Source organism: Phaethon aethereus (genome assembly GCF_964289735.1).
Source record: "Phaethon aethereus genome assembly, chromosome: 10".
In the NCBI taxonomy this organism is placed as follows: Eukaryota; Metazoa; Chordata; class Aves; order Phaethontiformes; family Phaethontidae; genus Phaethon; species Phaethon aethereus.
In genome coordinates, this window is record NC_138586.1 from 13,809,760 (window position 1) to 13,829,352 (window position 19,593).

The 19,593-nt window shown below is 40.5% G+C and overlaps 2 protein-coding genes across 4 annotated transcripts in view; both read right to left on the minus strand.

The window, feature by feature from the left end:
• The window catches only part of OGT (O-linked N-acetylglucosamine (GlcNAc) transferase), a gene marked incomplete at its 3' end in the record, with an annotated part of 29,718 nt that extends 25,792 nt beyond the window's left edge, over positions 1-3,926 (minus strand). For both annotated transcript variants that reach the window (XM_082003954.1, XM_082003953.1), the window contains exon 1: positions 3,621-3,926. In XM_082003954.1, coding sequence (XP_081860080.1) covers positions 3,621-3,657 — 37 coding nt within the window. In that variant the 5' untranslated portion in view covers positions 3,658-3,926. The remainder of the gene's footprint in view (positions 1-3,620) is intronic.
• Positions 3,927-4,931: 1,005 nt separating this feature from the next.
• Positions 4,932-19,593, minus strand: part of TAF1 (TATA-box binding protein associated factor 1) — a gene marked incomplete at its 3' end in the record, with an annotated part of 33,785 nt that continues 19,123 nt past the window's right edge. For both annotated transcript variants that reach the window (XM_082004247.1, XM_082004248.1), the window contains exons 23-38: positions 18,312-18,525; positions 17,882-18,047; positions 17,513-17,724; positions 17,139-17,247; positions 16,837-16,935; positions 15,947-16,124; positions 14,496-14,563; positions 13,985-14,107; positions 12,797-12,889; positions 12,638-12,722; positions 12,046-12,113; positions 11,848-11,964; positions 8,884-9,009; positions 7,044-7,194; positions 6,194-6,371; positions 4,932-5,148 (exon numbers count right to left, since the gene is read on the minus strand). In XM_082004247.1, the coding sequence (XP_081860373.1) occupies positions 4,932-5,148; positions 6,194-6,371; positions 7,044-7,194; positions 8,884-9,009; positions 11,848-11,964; positions 12,046-12,113; positions 12,638-12,722; positions 12,797-12,889; positions 13,985-14,107; positions 14,496-14,563; positions 15,947-16,124; positions 16,837-16,935; positions 17,139-17,247; positions 17,513-17,724; positions 17,882-18,047; positions 18,312-18,525 (2,204 nt within the window). The remainder of the gene's footprint in view (positions 5,149-6,193; positions 6,372-7,043; positions 7,195-8,883; positions 9,010-11,847; positions 11,965-12,045; positions 12,114-12,637; positions 12,723-12,796; positions 12,890-13,984; positions 14,108-14,495; positions 14,564-15,946; positions 16,125-16,836; positions 16,936-17,138; positions 17,248-17,512; positions 17,725-17,881; positions 18,048-18,311; positions 18,526-19,593) is intronic.

The following is a 19,593-nucleotide window of genomic DNA, read 5'->3' on the forward strand; positions in this document are numbered from 1 at the left end:
ATAGCACATGGCATTTTGAACTCTTAGATCTTCATGCCCCAACCTATTACTATGGTATTTGTAACATTATGTGTGCAAGTCCATGACTTCATCAGCTAGTAACAAATATTCACAGTCATTACAGTCTATGTGTTTCCTGTAAGTCAATCATTTTCCATTAACCCGAAATATAGTTACTTTGGTTCATTACAGTAGAAGTGCTGCTAACAGAACAATGACTCTCCTCACTCTCCCCCAAGACTGTAAATTTTATGCTTTGTAGTAATAAAACAAGTTCTAAAAACTTAATAGGGAAATGAAGGACAGCAGACAAAGACTTCAAAGGACTTCAACAAAACAAAGTTTTGCTGTGCCAGTAGTGAAAGCTCTTTTAAAAGGAGGGGGGGGGGGGAAGCAATGCATAACATTCCTTGAATCCTCTGTACTCCTACATTCTCTCTGACTAAAAATTCCTTCATAGAAAAAAAAAATTGCCTTAGAACAATATCTGATGAGACACAAACACACACTTCAATGATATGCAGCTGGCCTACAGAAGGAACCATTAAACAGACAGGGTAGAGGAAAGGAGTTACTGCTTCTGGAGGCTTAGCTGGAATGGGAGTGACAAAATGGTTTTATTATTTAAGATACAAAATTTGGAGAACAAAATACTTGAATAAAACACACACTGCCTGTTCTAGACAAAACAACCTTAAGTGTGAAAAGTAAATCACATTTCTTATAAAGCATGGTTCTGTATTAAAATATAGACAAGTGCAGCTTGGAAAAACAACCGTTCACCCTAGAAAGAAGTGCTGGCCTTCAAATTCTGCCTTTATACCGATGACTCTTATTAGTAAAAGGTTTGATTACTGCAAGTACCTCTTACTACTACTCCTGAAGTCCAGCATTTCAAGTACTCTACAGTCACTTAATTCCATTCATGAAAACCCTTCCCACCTGGACCTACAGAGTTTTAAAATTTTGAATTTAAATGGAACAGAGAAATCCTTCCTCATACAAAGAAGCATCTCAATATCTGAGTACATGTATTTTTGCAGTTAGGTACTACAAAAATCCTCTGAGACTCTTTAATACTTTTGTGAGAACTTTAAAGATAGCAAAATAATCACAAAGAGATTAGGTACAGAGTTACTATCTAGTGTTTATTTTATGAAATTGGGATTGATATAAATTATTTTTTTCAAAATTGCTTTTTTAACACTAGTAAGTTTTAAAGATAAGATTGAAAACATTACATGATGTAACTGAAGTTGTTTTTCCAGACAGTATATTGTCTCTGTCAGTGCTAAAAACCTTAACTGTTTCACAGCAAGTTGGAACTAGCAAAGCTACCTGCTGTCAGATACTTCACAAATTACTAACCAAGTATCTGCATCCAGATTAGATTCCTGTTTTCTAGCAGCCAAGCTTAATAGTTTTCCAAACCCTGACTAAAGGAAAAGTGGACTTCAGTATCTGGTTAAACCTACTGGCAATAAACAGATACAACTGTTATTCAACATGAGAATGACAGCACCATTTATGAAAGTCCAAGGTGCTGACAGTAATAATGATACTGGAGTACCAACATGCTGTTCCTCACTCCCTCGTTCTAACAGCCACATCAGGTTAGCCCCTCTGGCAGCCAGCATATTTTCCAAGTTTTGCTGATGGCGCAAACACAGGGAAGCTGAATAAAGGAAGAGTATGTCCCATGGACCTAACTGAATAATTTCTTCTTCAAATAAATTTCAGTGGTGTTATCAAAGCTAAAGCAAAAAAAAAAACCACCAATCCCAAAAGTTTAAACTGAAAATTCTTATGACCACTTGGAAAGAAGCTTCCAACCATTATCTAAATGCTACATTTTGTCTACTTAAGCAAGAAGTGAAACTGAAATTGGCGCTCCCATGGCAAGAGAGAAGGCAGTGCAGAAATACTGTATTTGACACCTGGGAATAAAAATTGTGAACAAAAGCAACAAAATAAGTGAAACACTAACATTTTCTTTCGTTTATCAAGTCTCTTCACAGAACAACCCCCCCCCCCCCCCAAAGAGATAAAGCAAACCAATCACTCGGAGTAAAATAGCCAGTCATCTACCTCCAAACAAGTATTTTGGCAACGATCCTTGAGAAGTTCACTGAAAAGTAGGAAGTAGACGGCTATATCACAAAGTTGAAAGTGAGCTAAACTTTTAAAAGAAAGCTGGCTAGAAGAAAAGTTCTACAACCCAAAGAATCCTTAACACAGCCATCAGCGGTTACTCACTGAACCCATCGCTAAAGAAAACAACTGCAGTGAAGAGCCACAGCTCTAAGAATCCCTTATCAAGTCTTGCCTATATGAATTTCTGTACCCAGGCTAACTTGTGCTACATGCTTTGACTATGACCTTGCAAAAGTCTAGTACATGCTATGACAACAACCCTTCCTGAGACTTCTATAGAATACAAGCGTAATAAAAAGCCCCACAGAACTATCACAAATGCACCCAAGGCCTCTCCCCCCCCGAAATAACATCCTAAGCACTTACCAACCACTCATGCTCAGCCTCAAATTTAGAAAAAATCTAGGCCCAGACAGGAGCAATTGCCACCTCCATCGGGGAGGTGGTGGTGATGAGGAGCACAAGACTCTCCCCAAGCGTGCACATGTTCTTTTCACCTCCACAGATTAAGGCTGCAAGAGGATGCCGCAGCGTCACCGATTAGACATGCGATTCTAGCTGAGGAACAAAATACCGTATTGCAGCACTTAGCCTCTCCATCTCCACTTCTGTATCACTACCATTTCCCTTTACCTCCCTACCTCTGCACTGCCATCCCATCTCTTTCTCCACAGATCCTATTTTTTGTCCCTATTTTTCCCAGACATAATTTCAGTTTTTCATATTTTTCCTTCCCTCTGGTTACAAAAAAACCCCAAAAAATCTGGGGGATAAAGCTGTGTTGTCCTTTCATCCTTTCTGCAAGCAGAATATTTCTTTTTCTTGCTCTACAGGGAAAGTGAGATTTCTCCTCTTCTCTCCCCCGTCCCTCAACTTCTGGATCTGTAAACTAAATACAGGACAGGATCGTTCTTAGCTAGAGCACGCTATCTTACTGTCCAGAAAAGCGCTGTACTTCTCGGCTGACCTGTTCCTTAAGTGTAGCGAGAGATTTTGGACCAGTCAACATACATTTTGGGTTAAGTTTTTACCCTCCTTTGTCCTCTACAAAAAACGCAGTCACCTGACAGTCGGATAAATATAGCGAGAGGAGAGCACCGCATTAAGAACTAACCACGCCGTGCTGCTCCAGGAGCGGCTCGCAGGCTGCGGCCGGGCAGCGCCGACAGGAGCCCACCGCGGAACGAGGCCGGGCCCGTCGTCAGCCCCGAGCCAAGGGGAGAGAAGCATAAAGGCGGCGCGGACCACGCCGGTAGCTACCGCCTCGCCCAGTCCGCCGCTTCTGGAAAGTTCTGCCGGGAGCAGGCCCAGCGAAGCAGGGAGCGCCGCGCTCGCGCGGAGCCAGGCACGGCCCCGGGGGACGCAGGCCGCCGTGCGGCCCCGGGCGAAGGCAGGGCCCAGCCTCCGCAGGGCTGTGGCGCTGCTGGCCCCCGGCGCTCCCGTCCCCATGCGGCAGGCAATGGTACCTGTGCTGTCAGCCACGTTCCCCACGGAGGTCGCCATCGGGAAAGGGGGCCGGTGAGGCTCTAGTGGAGGCAGCAGAAGGGCCGTGGGTGCGGAGAGGCCAACTCGGCTGAAGGGGGCGGCGCTGGACCGAGGTGCCCACGGTCCCGGCGCGTTGAAGCGGCAGCTCCCGAAATGGCGGTAGCGGAGGCAGCAAATTGCCGAATGGCTGCTGCCGGAACTAACTCCCCTCGGCAAGTAGTTCGGGCGGAGCCAGCCAGCGGGCCCATATGGAGCCCCTGTGCAGCGGATGGACACCTACCGGAATTTCCTCTGCCTCCTTCCGCCAAGCCCGCCCTCTGGCACCCAATCGCTCCACCGAGCGGAGACCGCCTGTCAGTTCGGTATCCTTCCGCGCGAAGCCGTTGCGACAAACGCAGCTGAACTGCGCGTGCGCAATCGCCCTCCGTCGTGCGGATCCCCCACACATGGCTCCCGTGGTACATCCGGGTGCCGGCGGCGCGGCACCTGCTGGGAAGGCAAGGCCGGGGGCGAGGTCCGGTCCCGGCGCACGGCGCCTGTGGTTACACCGGAGCGCGGAATAAACGGCGATAAAATCAGCGCGTCTTTAAACCTTCTCGAGTTTTATTTATACGAAGTCAGTCGGTGGTACAGGAGAATGTCATACAGAACCCTGGGGTCTGTGCACGCTTTTCGGCTGACTGAAAATGAGGAATCTCCTATGAAAAATGGGCCTTCCTGAAGACACAAATTACCAAATTCTGATTTCTGGGACTAATTGCAACTTTAAAAAAAAACAGGGCAGCTGTTTACTGAAGTATTCAAAGTAGTTAAGCAATTATCAAAACCAGCCCAGTGTAAGACTTCAGACACTGCATTCATGCTGTGGTCCAGAGAAAAACCTTTGCTTTATGAAATTAAAATTGTTTTGTAGTTGTTTATGCAGGTATTTTATTCTGAGCAAGCACTGTTTTTCTCACAGACAGATATGTATCCAACAGGCCAGTATTTATGAGAAATTATTTTACATCTATAAAGACTGAAGAACAAACCATACAAATCTTAATCTGGATTCTGGAACTAGTACAGGCCGTAACAACCCAAAACTTCAGCAAGTCATGCTTGTCTAAAGCTTATTTTTCACAGTTTACTCAATCACATAACATATTTTATAACCAATTAAAATATTATACAAAAAAATCGACTTCTTGTTAACACAGTCCACACTATATTGTTCCTTATACCAAACTGGGACAAGAGAAATTGAGGAGCCAAGAGTAGCCCAGTATGACCATCATCTCAGGAAAGGGGGTTTATTCATCTGAGTCCAGGTCACTGTCTCCTGCAATGGAATGAAAGTCCTCACTGTCTTCCTCATCCTCAGACAGATGGACCTGACTTAATACACTTGGCCCACAGCGCTGCTGTTCCTCCTCCTCCTCCTCTTCTGAGATCTCATACCCTCCAATACTGCTGAAACTAGTATCTCTTGTATTGGATTTTGGGTCTGGTTCTTCATAGCTGCCGTAACTAGAAGAAAGAAGATACTTTACCATCATTTCAAATCAGTTGCTGATACCAACAATTCTGTATTTAACTCCTGTAAAAGGTCCCTGGCTTGAAGTGCTTGTCGAACTTTTGGAACCACTGTGCGCTTCAATTCTGTCAATGGCCAGCTTTTTAAAATAAAAATAGTTCTCCTGATGAAACAATTGTCTACTAGCATCCTTATCCCACTCTGAGGTACTCAGGGCAGGAAAAACAAATCACTCCGACACCTTCCATCTGTCACCTTTACTGCAGACAGAAAGGCAAACAGCCCATTCTCATTATCATCTCTAGCATTTTCTGATGGCTATTGTCAAGATACTGGGCTGGACTGACCATTTGACTGACCCAGCATAGCTACCTGTATGATAATTTATTAGGCAAATATCAGTAATTGCATTAAGGGGCTGAATTCCAAGAGTAGCAAAAGAAGAGAGAACCGAATGCTAACAGTCTACAGGACAGCCAGGGAAGGAAGAGTAGGTCAGTATTCTCTCAAGTGAATGTAAAAAAATAAATCTGATATTGCTGTACTTATCATTTTCTAATAATGGAACACCTTCCAAAATACAGAATATGCATATTCCTGTTCTTTTGGACTTGAACTAAGCAGTTTCTTTGCTTATTCTTAGAGGAAAAATAACAAAATCATGAAGCTAATCAGCTAAATCATCTTTTAACTTCAAAGGCATCTTGTAGTTTCTGAGACAACCTATAAAAACCTTTATTTGTCCTGCCTTCAAAAAACATTACATACAGGAAATCATCTAACTTACAAGAAAGAATGTTTGTTTTTAATTTAACTAACATTTTTATTAGTGAAAAAAATCTAACAGAAAAAACAAATTTCTGTTGATAGTAAATTGCAATTATGGTGATTATGGTTGCAACACTAAAAACAGTGACAAAGTAATTTAAGCGGAAACAACATGAGGTATTCTTTAGCTTTTTATGATAAAAACCTCAGAAATCTTTAAAAGGGATTTTTTTGAATAATTATTTTAGCAAGATGCTCAGCTCTAATTACCTGATATTACTGTCCTCCATAACGTGAGATGTCTCCCCACCATCTCCTTCATAAGACATCATGCTTTCTTCATTGTCCATGCCCATTCGTGTGTTCTCTTGAAGAACATGAGGTTGTTTAGGTCTCACTGCATTGGGCTCCACATCTGAGTCACTGCCACTCTCACTCAGCTGGATAGCTGTGTAATAAACCAACCTTTTAGTCACAAATCGACAGTTTTGTTCTGCCAGTTACATACCCATACTCAAAAACAATCTCATTATCAGCATTACTCAAAAAGTCTTTATTTGCTTGTCTGCTCTGAATAATTCCCCCTTGTTTCTCCCCCTAATAATTTTCAGAAGCCATCACTACGTACCACTGTAAGGTTTTCTGCATGGCAAAATTTTTAGTAAAACAGGGAAACTACCTGAAGAACCTCTAGACATCTCTTCCAGTTCTTGATAACATTGACCGCACTGTTTCATATTAAAATAAATGTTGTGCTTGTACTAAACTGCCCATTCCTGGCTCTGCACACCAAGTCAGTGTCACAGTCTTTTCAGAACCGTTTGCAGTTTCACTTTATGAAATACAATCAACCAGACCTTGTCTTAACTCTGCGTTCTTTTGTGTCCATACTCACAGCACTCCTATTCCACTTTGTTTTCAGTTCTATTTATGTTCATCCAGTTTTCTCATCTTACCCGTTGGTCTCTCTTCCTTTTTGACTACTAGACCGCCCAGCCTACATATCCCAATTATGCTGTACGCTCTCTACTGCATGTTTTTGTGATGGAAGCATGAGAAGATTAGCTGGGTTTGTGAACAACCAGCTCCTATTCAACCTTTTATAAAAAAGGACACCTACATGAGAAAGGATTATCTCCCTCTTCATCGCTCCCATCATCATCATCCTCTCCATCGGACATGAGCAGATCTTCATAGAGGACACTGGCCTGGGGCTGCTGGGCTGATCCTTCTTCTTCATCAGCAAGGTCACCATCTGCATCTTCAACTTCCTAGGTCATACAGAACAGGGATAGTGAACATCAAACAACATATAAACCACTGCTGCCACTTCCAGCATATGGCTATTATTTATCACACTGTTCATTCTGAAGTATTGACTCATTTCGTAATGCTAACATTTTAAAACTACATTTAAGAGTCTAACTGTTGCTACGAATACTGCTGTCTTTCAGGGTGGCAGACACAGCAGACAACCCTTATACTATGGAGACTTCTACCACAAGTATGCAAGTCAACATGTAGACTGTGGCTGGGATTTCTGTAAATATACTCACTGGGGCTGGAGTCTTAGGTTTCCCATCATCATCCTCATCAAACCCTTCAATATCTACGTCAGAGTCTTCCTCGCCCAGCCTACCTCGCCCCTGGCGCATCTGAATGGGGAAACAAATAGCAATACTGTTGAGGAAGGCGCTACTGGACATAAACCAAAGGGCATGACTGACGTCTGGGCCACAATGATGGGTGCAGGCGTACAAGAGGGGGAAGACAAAAAGATAAATATAGGTACATCACTCGCAGAGAAAGGATCCTTTCTCTCTTTATTCCAAGATCAGAGAGCACACAGCCTCCACACACTTTTGTCCTGATGTGCTCATCCTGGAAAAGGGAATCTCCACCCATACAGCACCAAAGTTCTTTGTTTACCTAGCTATTTCTGGAAAATACCACTAGATTTTAAGAAGTGCTTATTTTCACAAAATATTTTAAAATCAGACAGCAGTTTCCAACAACTTCTGTCCTGCCCTTCCCTCTCCTGTTCTTCCCTCAGTCACTATGAGTCCAAGGTAGAGATGACATACAGATTCTGTCTCAAAGACTATAAATTCAAAGTCTACAGAAAGCTTGAAGACTTCCAAACCTAGAAAGTGTTCTCAAAGCTACAGACAGCCACAATACTAGATGGAACTATTCATATTCAATCTCTGTTTGTCTGGATTTCTCAGAATAGCTCTCACTAGTCTTTCTGGTACCACCATCAGTCTCATGGCCCTCCTCACCTTCTTCCTCCTCATGGTCATTTATTTTCATGGTCATATTACTGCATTTCCTTCTGCTATTCCCTCTCCTCTAATTTTTTGTTTGTTTAATGCAGAATAAAGACTGAGAAAAAATATTCTGCAGTTACTATAACAAGTTCATTTATCGTGATTTAATACCTTTAACCTGTCTGCTTTTTCTTTCCTTTTACAACTTTAACATATCTACAGTGGCAACCATCTCTTCCTAGGTGTTCATACAGCTTCTAATTGTCACTGGATGCAGCCATAATACTCTAATTATCATCTTCCAACTCTACAGAATATAACTTCACTATTTCCCTATTCAGAATCAACAAGGGATTGCATATTAGCCCTTTGTAGCATGAGTCACCAGGTTTCTACTCCCAGAAGTAGTGAAGCAAACAAATAACTGGCCTTAGGCAGTTCTTTTGCAGCTTTTGATTCTCTATTCTTTGTTTTGCAGCGTCTCAATTCCCAGTGCTCTTTGAATTTTTCCTTTTCCCTCAGAGCAGTCAAAATGAAGGAAATTACATAACTTTTGAAATTAATTCCCTTCGCTGATTGGGAAACCTGCTGATCTTTGTCACCTATTTCCTACAAAGTAATTCCGTCCTTTCCGTAATTTGCTTATACAACCCAACTCTCCAACCACATGAAAAAATGGAGGATTCTGACCTGAGTTCCTCGCTTCTCTGGGGTAGTGATGGGAGTGTCCATAGCAGACAAACTGCTCTCATCTTGACAGACTGAAGCATCATGTGACATACTGAGGGAAGTGTTGGTATCATACAAATCAGGTGGCTAAAGTATATGTGGAAACAGGAGACATAACATTCTCAGGCACTGAACTGAGACTAGAACAGCATCTTGAGAGGCAAGACTGGGATTTCAGGACTAAATGCAAAATGCATTTTTTGGCACAGTGTTTATGTTACTAAACACTGTTTAATCAAAATAAGTTATTTACTCTTAAAGAACAACCATGGTAAAATGCAATGGCTCACAACCTCAGGTTTGAAGTTTGCCAGATAGCAGATTTTAAAACAGAAGTCAGTACTTCTATGCAGTGCAATCGTACAGAGGCCAAAATCTTAAATGGTCTCCAAAAGGATTAGATAGATTTGTAGAGAATAGGTCTCTCTGCAGCTCATAAATACAATGGTCCAGATGCAACACCAGTTTAAGGTGCCTGAACAGCCAATTGCCAGAAGCAGAGAAGCTTCACTGTAAGAAGGATCACTGTATGTTTGCATCCACTTACTTCTGGTCCCTGTCAAAGACAGAATACTTGATTACATCAACCTTGGGTTTGACTCAGCATGGCTCTCAATTTCCATTCCTACAATGGAAATGGTGTTGCAACCACAAATGCTGCTATCAGAACTGGAAAAAGTCTATCACACATGAAATAGCAAAACTTCAACTTTCATTCAATTTTATGTAAATCACTGTCTCAAGAGTCCCTAAAGCTGACAAAAGCAAGAAAAAAGGGGGGTTTGGATAGAGTGTTCTAAAGCCAAACTGTAGTTTGCATGCCATTTGGCCTCTGAAGAGTTAATGAGGAACTACAGATTAGGATTTTGATAAAATGCCCGTATAATACACAGTTTATATATCATGACAATCCTGAAAGTATTAAAAGCAGCAGCAATACCATTTAAATTAGGCAAAACAGGCTTCCTAAGAATTTAAACAGACATATAAACCACAGACAGCTCTCTGCTTGCTGTATTTGCTTATTATATCCTGCAGTCCAACTCCTGGAGACACATATGGGGAGATAAATATTAATCATCACAACTACATTTGAAATAAAAGTATTTAAAGCCAAGTAATCATCACCAGACCTGCCACCTGTGACAAGTTTGGGAGTGTGGGAAGCAGGAGTGTACCTCCAGCCAAAAAGCAGAGGAAAAGGGTGGCCTTCAGATGGCAAGTTCAAGGGAGAAGCTCAGGAAGCTCTCTCCTTTAGCAAGCACAGAGAACAAGCAGACAACTAATAGGCAGTTCACTCCTCAAGCCTCTTTTTCTCTCTCCTGATCACCAACTTGGAAAAAAAAATAAAAGAACAGGTAATACTGCTCTTGGAAAGGAAACCATCAGATAGAAAGAATGACATTTTTGTCCCTCATTCTTTGAGGTATTGGGATCATCCTTAATTCCATCTATTCTTCCTTGAAATGTGTCAATAGGTAGTTTCAACAACTAATCTCCGAAGACTCCCTTTCAGCCTAACACTTCCCATTGCCAGGAAGGTCTTTTTTCTGTGATACTCAGTTTCGGTATTCCCACCCCATTGAATTCAATCATCATTCCTAGAAAGTTCTTTCTAGCTTCCCAAAATTCTACATTTTGGGGTTTTTTTTGGTGGGAGAGATGGATGGAGGGTGTTAACTATTGCCTCAAAATTGTTTGTGGCCTGCTATCCTGGCTCCAGCCATATAATCTTTCTATACTTACTGCCTGAACAAATTTTTCTCTTAAAAATAATCTTTGTAAGATATTAAATTGCTCCTGAACTTCAAGCCCCTCTTTTCTGCTCTGACTTTACTAAAATTAAATCTAGAAAGTTGCATGTAATCACACTAGACTTGCACAAAATAGAAAAATTATTGGTTTACAATTGGGATGAACAATTGCAAAGCTTTGCTCTGTCTTCCTACACTGGGTATACATTTGAATTTTGATCATTCAGTTATTAGCAGAGGTATCTTTCCCAAGGCTTAAGAACTTCATGTTTTTCCATATAAACAAAAGGGACATCTTAGACACTAGGATGACATTCCCTGAACTGTTACCTAATTTATCAGGCAAATTCCAAAAGCAATTTTATTTTTCAGGAATGAGCTTGTCATTCCTGGTGAAAGTTTTTTACTGATGTTTTTAAAAACAACTAAAGAGCCCAAGGCAAGAAGAAGCATTAAAAAAAAAAAAAATCTAAATAGCTTATAAAACTTTGCCAAACTGTAAACGCTGAAAAAGCAGTCTGTCATATAAACTCCAGTATAAATTATGCTTCCATCTTGGTCTAAATACATACAAAATAACCGACAGACACAATTGTCTGCTATAAAATAATAATGAAGAGTAAAAAAAAAGTCAATTCCATTAGAACCAAAATAAGGAAATGCAAAGAATCCCACCAAAGAATGCAGAGGAGTCATACTTCACAGACCATATTAGGCAGTTTCTTTGCTCATAGCAATAGGCCTCTTCAGCATACCCCCACCAAACAGCTCTCTGGCTTCTTCTCAGCACTACAGTATTGATGTTTTTTCCTCATGCTCTCCTTACCTTTTCACTGCTTGCCTTCTGAGGGTTTCTGTTACACTTGCAGTCTGAATTTCCAACCAACATTTAGTTGTACCTGACTGTACACAGTTCATCTTGAGACCAGTTTTGCAAGTTGCTTGGGAAGTTACCTTCTTTGTCTTAGGTATCTCACACTCTAAAGCATCATAACCACTGCTCGTATTTATCCTTTAAAAATAGCTGTTAGCTCACCATGTAGCAAGATACTCTAGTAAACGACAAACTGCAGACAGATGCAGAACAGTAAACAAAGAGGCACCTCTAGATCAAAAATCCAGGAGACTGAAACTAAAAGAAAAGCAGTGAAAACTTTGCTTGGTCACTTGCCTGTGGAGTGTAGGGACCAGGGGTCATAGGATCAAGACTTTCCAGATCTGCCTCCTCTAGTGCTGCTTCCTTAGCAGTAGAGATGTCTCTCTCAAGTTGAGTCAGGTGCTCATCATACTAAGAACAAAGAAGCTTGCTAGTGTTGCAGAACAGAGAATTCAAATATACAAAAATATTACAGTAGAGTTGTCCACATACCTCAGCTAAAGTTTGGTAACAGATGTTTACAATCTCCTGGGCTGTTTTTGTGTACTGACTGTCTGGCCCTGTAGCAAGAAACAAATCTCTTTATGTATTCTGACATTTGCTCAGTTCCAGCTGATCAGACAGAAAGACTTGTTTTGGTGACACAGCTCTCATGACACAGGTCCCTATATCCAAACACCTTCTGATCTAAGGAGAAATATAAAGCAGGGTTCACATTCAGCTAACAAAGAGGAACCAGTTTGTTCCAGCATTAGAAATATGATTTAGGAGATAGGAAAGTTGCACCCTGTCAATCTCAAAGAAATTCCCAGAAACAAATCATTGAAGCAGGGATGTGTACTGAACAAGTAGAAAAGCCTCCCCAAACACAACTGCCCCATTCTGCACAAGATGACAGAATAAATAAAGCACCAAGTGACAGTGAAAACATCACTGTTTAAGCATCTCTTTTCTGAGCAGGAAAGGAAAGCAACAATCAAGCTCACAATTCACAGCTTCAAGCTTTTACAGAACTACAGAACAGGTGCCCAGACGTATTCATTTAAGTACAGAAGGCAGCTGAAACCTTATTTTTGCCACCTACCATTGTACTTAATGCTGTTGGCAAGGATGAGGTTAACATCATCCAGGAAAGTCTCTCTGTTCTGGTATTTGTGTTTGGAGATATTCTGGAAGAGATTGTGACCAATAAGTAATCAAGTCTAAACATCTCTCAAGTGGCTGCTCAGTTCAAGCTACATACCTTGCGGATAGTCTCTAGATCCATTGGATTAGCAATCACCTTGTAATAATCAGGAACAAACTTTTTGTTAACTGGATGATGAAATGGCCAAGACTGAAGGAAAGAACATAGACAAATTTAGAAGCTTCTGTGTAGAATTTTTTACAGTTTGAGTTACAAATTTCATAAACTGCTTAACACTCAAAATGTATGGGAAGTATTTATCACAAGGCATCTTTAATCCAATCATTTAGCTTCAGGAGAGATACAGAAAAGAAGATCTACCAGTTGGATTTTTAACTAGGCCTGTTGATACCTGTTTGACAGTAGGAACATGTAATACAAAATAATAATCATACAAAGGACTTTTCTATTTAGTATCACCATTTCCTCCACAACATAACTGCAGTGTCCAGCAAGAACACTCATTGCTCATATAATAAACAAAGAATATAAGTATAGGTCTGATCTCACAACAGGGGCTATATATACTCATTCAACAGCTGGTTAAATCATGGTATAATGGCACTAAACAAATTTCAAAATCTGTTTCTAAAGATCAGAAATAAGAACTTGGTGACAACAGAGAATGGAACCAACAGAGTTTTAAAGAGGACAGGCATTAAGTGCTCTCTCACTCAGTCTAATCACTACAGACTCTTGTTCCTTACTCCATTCAGCCACAATGCACATTATAGATGAGTGACACTGAAGTCCATTGTGCAGTTTTATTTGGTAAGCTTAGGGGTTTGGGTTTTTTTTAATACTAATGAACTAGTACAACACTGAGTAAGCTGATCAATTAGAAAGCAGCTTGTGTTTCATTTAGACCTGAAAACTGTACCTTTGCAGAGTGCTTCGAGATCTACCAAAGCAAGCGCTACAAGTAGCAGAAGAGTATGTTATATAGTGACCATGCTTAATGAAATTCAGTGACTTCATACTAATGGGAGGCTGACAAAAGCACTATCCAGGAGTGAGAGCAGCAGCAAAAAAACCCTGGAACTCAGCCTTCACTTCTGGACCTTTGCTCCAGTGAAAGGGGTGAGTACCGGTGTGTGTGTATACCAGTCAGAGAATCACAGGCCAACTCCCTGACAGAGCACTCTTTTTTTTCCAGTGCACTAACCACCACAATGTAAGTATACAGCCACAGGACTACAATCAGCACATTTTGCACATCACACACACTCTATTCAAGCTACATACATCTGGAACTGCCATCATCTTTTGAGTGACAATGTTATCCAAAATGAAGGAAAAGGCCACTTGATCATCATCATCCAGGAGAGGATTAATTGCTTTTTCTAACCGAGCCAGTTTATCTTCCTTCTGCAATAAAAGCAAGGAACATCAGTGGCTGACCCTAAATTAATAACTGTTAATATCAGGATACTCTGTCCCAAAGAGACTCCCATTCACCTTTTTATGAAGACACTTGTAAATAAGGGGGGATAATAGCCTATATATAAGCCTACATACAGGATAAAGTAACTCAGTAACAAATGAGCATCTGTTTTCTGATAAGACTCCGATGTGAACTGTTTAAAATTGTAAAAACTCAAATATACCCCAGACTGGGGGAAGCAGTTCCCTTATTCTTCTACTTTCCTTAAAGCCCTGTGTTTTGCCTACTCACATCCTCTATCCTCAAACTCCCCAACCACCTCTGACCACCCCTCCCTCTCCACTCTGATCACAACTCATTCACAAGACTTGCCTCTTTTAGCTTTTCATCACACAGGTCCAGCATGGACTGAGATATCTGTGTCAGTGAGTGCTTTGGCCCTGCAAACACACAGCAAGTACAGTGAGATACTGCAGCCCAGTGAAAAAGACCAATTATGTCACAATATAAATTAACCTTTATTCCTAAAGCATCGCTGATTACGTTTCTAGCACAGCTGGGAGTATATCCTCAAGTATATTCTCAATACACACAACTACTAAAGTTTAGTATGGATTTTGTATGAGAAAAGGTTATTTGTAGCAAATATTCACACTTCTGGTATACATTCTGTTAAGGTTTGGAAACCCTATTGGAAAGCAGCTGTGGCTGTGGAAGAATGGCCTCTAAGCTCTCCACCTTTGCCAAACTTTCAGAGTGTAAGTCATGAAATTTCTGTTTCCTTCACTAAATCCAGTCAGTGAAGCAGAATTGCTAAGGAAGGAAAGATGGACAGTTAAGGAATATTCAGAAAACACAGCTTTAAATAATTTAATGATTCTTCAGACATAGAGACAAGTATTTGCAACAGAACTATGAAAAAAGTCACATTAAAACAGGGGCTTAGCTGTCAAAATAATAAAGGAAGCACTAAAGGCACAAAACCAGCACTGTCAGTGTCATGCTGAATGCTGCACAGCCCAGAGAGACTCAATGCAGCTGGGAGGTTTTTTTATCTGTCGAATGAATACTGTTTGGACAAAGACCTTTCTATAAGCGGTCAGAATACAGCTGACCTATAGTTACTCAATGAATCAGCACTTTTCCCAAACAGATGCACACCCTACTGCAGAATCTATGCTTTTGAGATTTTTAAACTAGCTTTCTGACCTTCCCAAATGGGGAAAAAAAAAGTATTGCAACTAAGAACCAAAACATGCAAAATCATTACAGTAAACTCTACACAAAGGCATGCTCCAAGGCAATGGGTTCAAAAGGTGTGAATGATTCTTATCTGTACCGAAAGATTCACTCACTAAAGCATAATATTGAGAAAATAAGTATCTCCCCACTGATCCATGCCTGAAAGCAAAAAAGGAAGAACACTCATAATGTAGTCTACTCAAAACAATGTTTTGCTTAGGCTCACCCTGTATGAACGGGATATGCAGGAGTTTGCTTCAGTGCAGTCTGACTTAATATATGCACCACCGTCTTCAGTCATTGATAGGTCCATAATTGAACTTCAGTTACTACATCACAGTCATCATTTAGTTATTGTTAAATGCTAGGGTCCACTTCTTTCTTATTTATGAATTACCTCATTAACATTAATATAGTCTTTTAGGTGTATCAGGAAAAACGTATGTTTATTGTTCACATCTGACAGTGAATTTATTCTGCTTTTCTGTTGCTTTCATTATTTCTAAAGTAAAAGATCCACACCTCATACATGTGCAAGGTTTTAGCAGAAACACCATTTCCATGTGTTGTTAATAGCCTACCATTGTATGTTGCACTGTTCTTAACAATCAGTTCCAGATGTTCTCTGAACTCTTCTCGGGATGGGTACTGCCGCTTACGAACATTTTCACGCAGGGTCTGTAAATCCATGGGCCGAGTAATAATCTTATAATAATCTTTGACAACTTTTGGATTTACAGGTGTATGAAATGGGTATGTCTGAGGATGAAAAGAAAAAAAATGAATGCTGATTAACACAGTACTAGCATAGTTAATCTCAGTTTAACCTCCACAGTTGAATAGGCACTAACGTATAAAACCTTTACACAATCAGTTCCTTAACTGCACCAGGGAAAATACGATAAGCTCAGCCCCATGGTGGCTATCACTTTCTTCCACAAAATGTTCTTTAATACCACTATAAAAAGAAAAATATCACAAAGAACCCTCAGATGGAGTTTTTAGTTACGCAGCACAGAAGTCAAGAAACAACTTTGAGTTCTCATTTCAACTCAAACCTTCTATTTAATCTTTTGATTTTGCCAGTTTCTGGTAAAATCTGGTCAGAAACAAAGCACACAATTTTCTCCAGTGCCAGATATATAAAAGTATTCCACATTGCTACATCAAACATTATGCCTCTTTTTCTTGTCTGGGGCAGGGGGGACAATCACATCTCAGACTTTGAATATGTATCCATAGAGAACTACTTAACATTATGTTCTGATATGGACATTTTCATCTCAAAAAGATTCTAAGCTGAGATAATTTATGAAAAAATGCACACCGACTATGTGCAGGGCAGGGGGGAAAGGGGTGTCACACCACTCATCTGAGAAAAGCCTAGCCTAATTTTGGTGTCTACAACACATAACCTACTTCAACTATATTGCTTAAGACAGAGGTTTTTGGTCTCATAGCTTAAACTTACATTAGGAAGATCCCTAATGTCATTGATGATGCCCTCCAAGATGGATGACAGTGTCACCATGGGATCTGTTCGCCGTCGGTGGATAGATTTATGAGGACGCTAAAGAAATCGGAGACAGAAAACTAAGGCAATTCCAAGATGCAAAAAATTTCCCCACAGAAATCCTACACAATTTAGTTTATTAATTTACTGGGCAGGTATCTGTGTTGCATGCAGAGGATGCACAGGAGTGGTAAAGAAACTGGCCAGTTGGTACAAAGAAATAGAGATGTTGCAATCAGCTCAGTAACACCTTCACTCACATTCAGATAATCACAGTGAACGGTTGTCCCTACTCGCCGCTTCTTCTTTGGTGGAAGCTGCTGCTTAGGAAACTTCAGGACCAGTGATTTCCTGCGAACCTCATCAGCACTAGGTAAAAAAAAAAAAAAAAAAAAAAGTAGTGTAATACTTTCTCCAGCCCTCCTGTGAATCAAGACCATTTGTTTCCCAGTATTGACTCTGGTCTCTGGTCCCATCTGCCATAATACCAAATACACAATCAAAATATTGTAGTAATCATCTATGTAAAGCCTTGTCACTTTATTCCTGTGATTAACATACATATGAGTATTCTGCACTAAGGTCTAAATTGTTTTTTCTTACTGCCCATTGATATCTCTGCTCCTTCCCTTACCTCTCAATCAGTTGTTTTCCCAGGACAATTTTTGTTCCTTCTACTTTAATGAGTTCTTCATTATCATTGTGAATGACTGTTTTTTCCAGCTCTTCCTCCTGCTCCTCTGTCATTGCAACAGGATTAGAAGGTGGGGCATTTGTTTGGTAGTAAAGAGGACAGAATTTATTAGTCCTCATATGGCCAATTGCACCACATGCTCCACATTTTAGCTGCAAAAATATAAGATGACCCATCAGAATTCATACATAGGCTCCTAGCTTAAAGGCAAAGCATCCTTCAAATCCCCTAGTCAGACCTTTACTACATCACTAGAACAGAAAACTCCTCCAATACCTGTTAGCATGCTTTACATATAGATATGCTTACTTTCAAGTCTGGACGCTCTTTCATTTTCTTGGGCTTCTTTTCTGGAGGGCCCTTGAGTTTCTCTTTTTCTTGGTTCCGTTTTAACCGCCGTAATTGTTCCTGGATCCTGCGCCGCTCCTTCCGCATTTCCTCACGGTGCTGTTCATCAAATAGAGCAAACTTTCGTCTGGGGGGGGGAAAAAAACCAAGGAAAACAAAACACACAAGTTTTTTATCTGAGTCGATGATTTACCAGCTACTCTTCTGCCAGGTCAATCACTGCACAAAATTTGTAATACAATTGGACAGACAATCAATATCTCTCTCTCTCTCTCTACACTATTACAGTGCTGGGCTTCTACACTCAATTCTACATTTCTTCATACTGCCAATAGAATGAAATAATCTACAGGCAAAGTTAAAAAGAAAAAAAAAATCATATAGGACTTACATGAACTCTTCATCCTTGGTAGTCCGTATTCGGCAATAGGCATCAATAACAGCGGGCTTTCGAACTGTCTCGCATCTCACATATTCTTTCCCATCCTCATCTCTAAATGTGCGATAGATTTTGAGGCGGCGACCAGTAGCAGAGGAATTAAGGCTGGTTACAGAGGCAGTGTCATCATCTTTGTGAGAGTTTGCTGAGGCTCCTGAAGCTGATGCTACAAGACAGTGTTTTATTTATTTTTCTTTTTTTTCACACTGTAGAAACATAATTATTTAAATACAGCAGATAGTTAAGGCTTAAAAACTTCTAAGACACAAATTCAGGAAAATCTAAGCAATAGAAGTCTTTCCCTTGCTTGTTCATGTTCTCTGATCATGACATATCTCAATCTGAAACAAAGGTAAACTACTGAATTATCCACATGATTATAAAGCCAGAAGGAACAGCTACAGTCAGCAAGGACCCACAAGTGCCTAAGTGCAACCTGTAAGGCAACTGCAACATGGCCCTGCAGACAACTTGCAGTTACAGTGGGTTTGATCACCAGTATGGAGATCTGGCAGAAACTGAAGGTCAACAATTACCCAGTTCTCCAACTAGTGTTATAACTAGTGAGCTAGCCTTGCCTCATGTGATCACAGAATCTTGCCAGCAACATCCATAATTTTGGTTGAGAGATTTTGTTCAAAATACACTGGCTACCTTTTCATAAGGCAACAATCATCAGCAAATCTTCCACATATCACTTACTAAATTATTCCAGTAATTATTTAATTAGTGATGTATTCCCAAACTGGGTTTCCAACAGCAACAATAACGTTGACCGAGATGCAGCAGAGCTCAACTTTGCTAACACATATGCAACAAGTAACAGTGATGATGCGCATGGTCATACAGACGGAAGTTCATTCACAGGTCAAAATTCTACCTCCCCGTTAGGGACATGTCAAGTTCTCTGTTGGAATGCACTTAAAATAAACACATCCCCAGGAGATCCAAATCTGGCAGCTGCCCAATTACCTCCCAAACACACTGCTACAGCACACAGTATAACAGACACTATCAGCCTACATATTGTGCCTATCTGTTTCACACACATAGCTGTGTTTATGCGCAAGATCCAATTACAGCACCATAAGCTGGTTGCAGGAACTATCTGTGAACACATCTTGAGAAAACTACTCAAAAACACCACCACCACCCCAAAAAAGGGAAACTTAAGCAGCAAGCAGCAGTGAATATCTAAAGAAATACCAGAATAAGTTTATAGTTCAAAATAAGC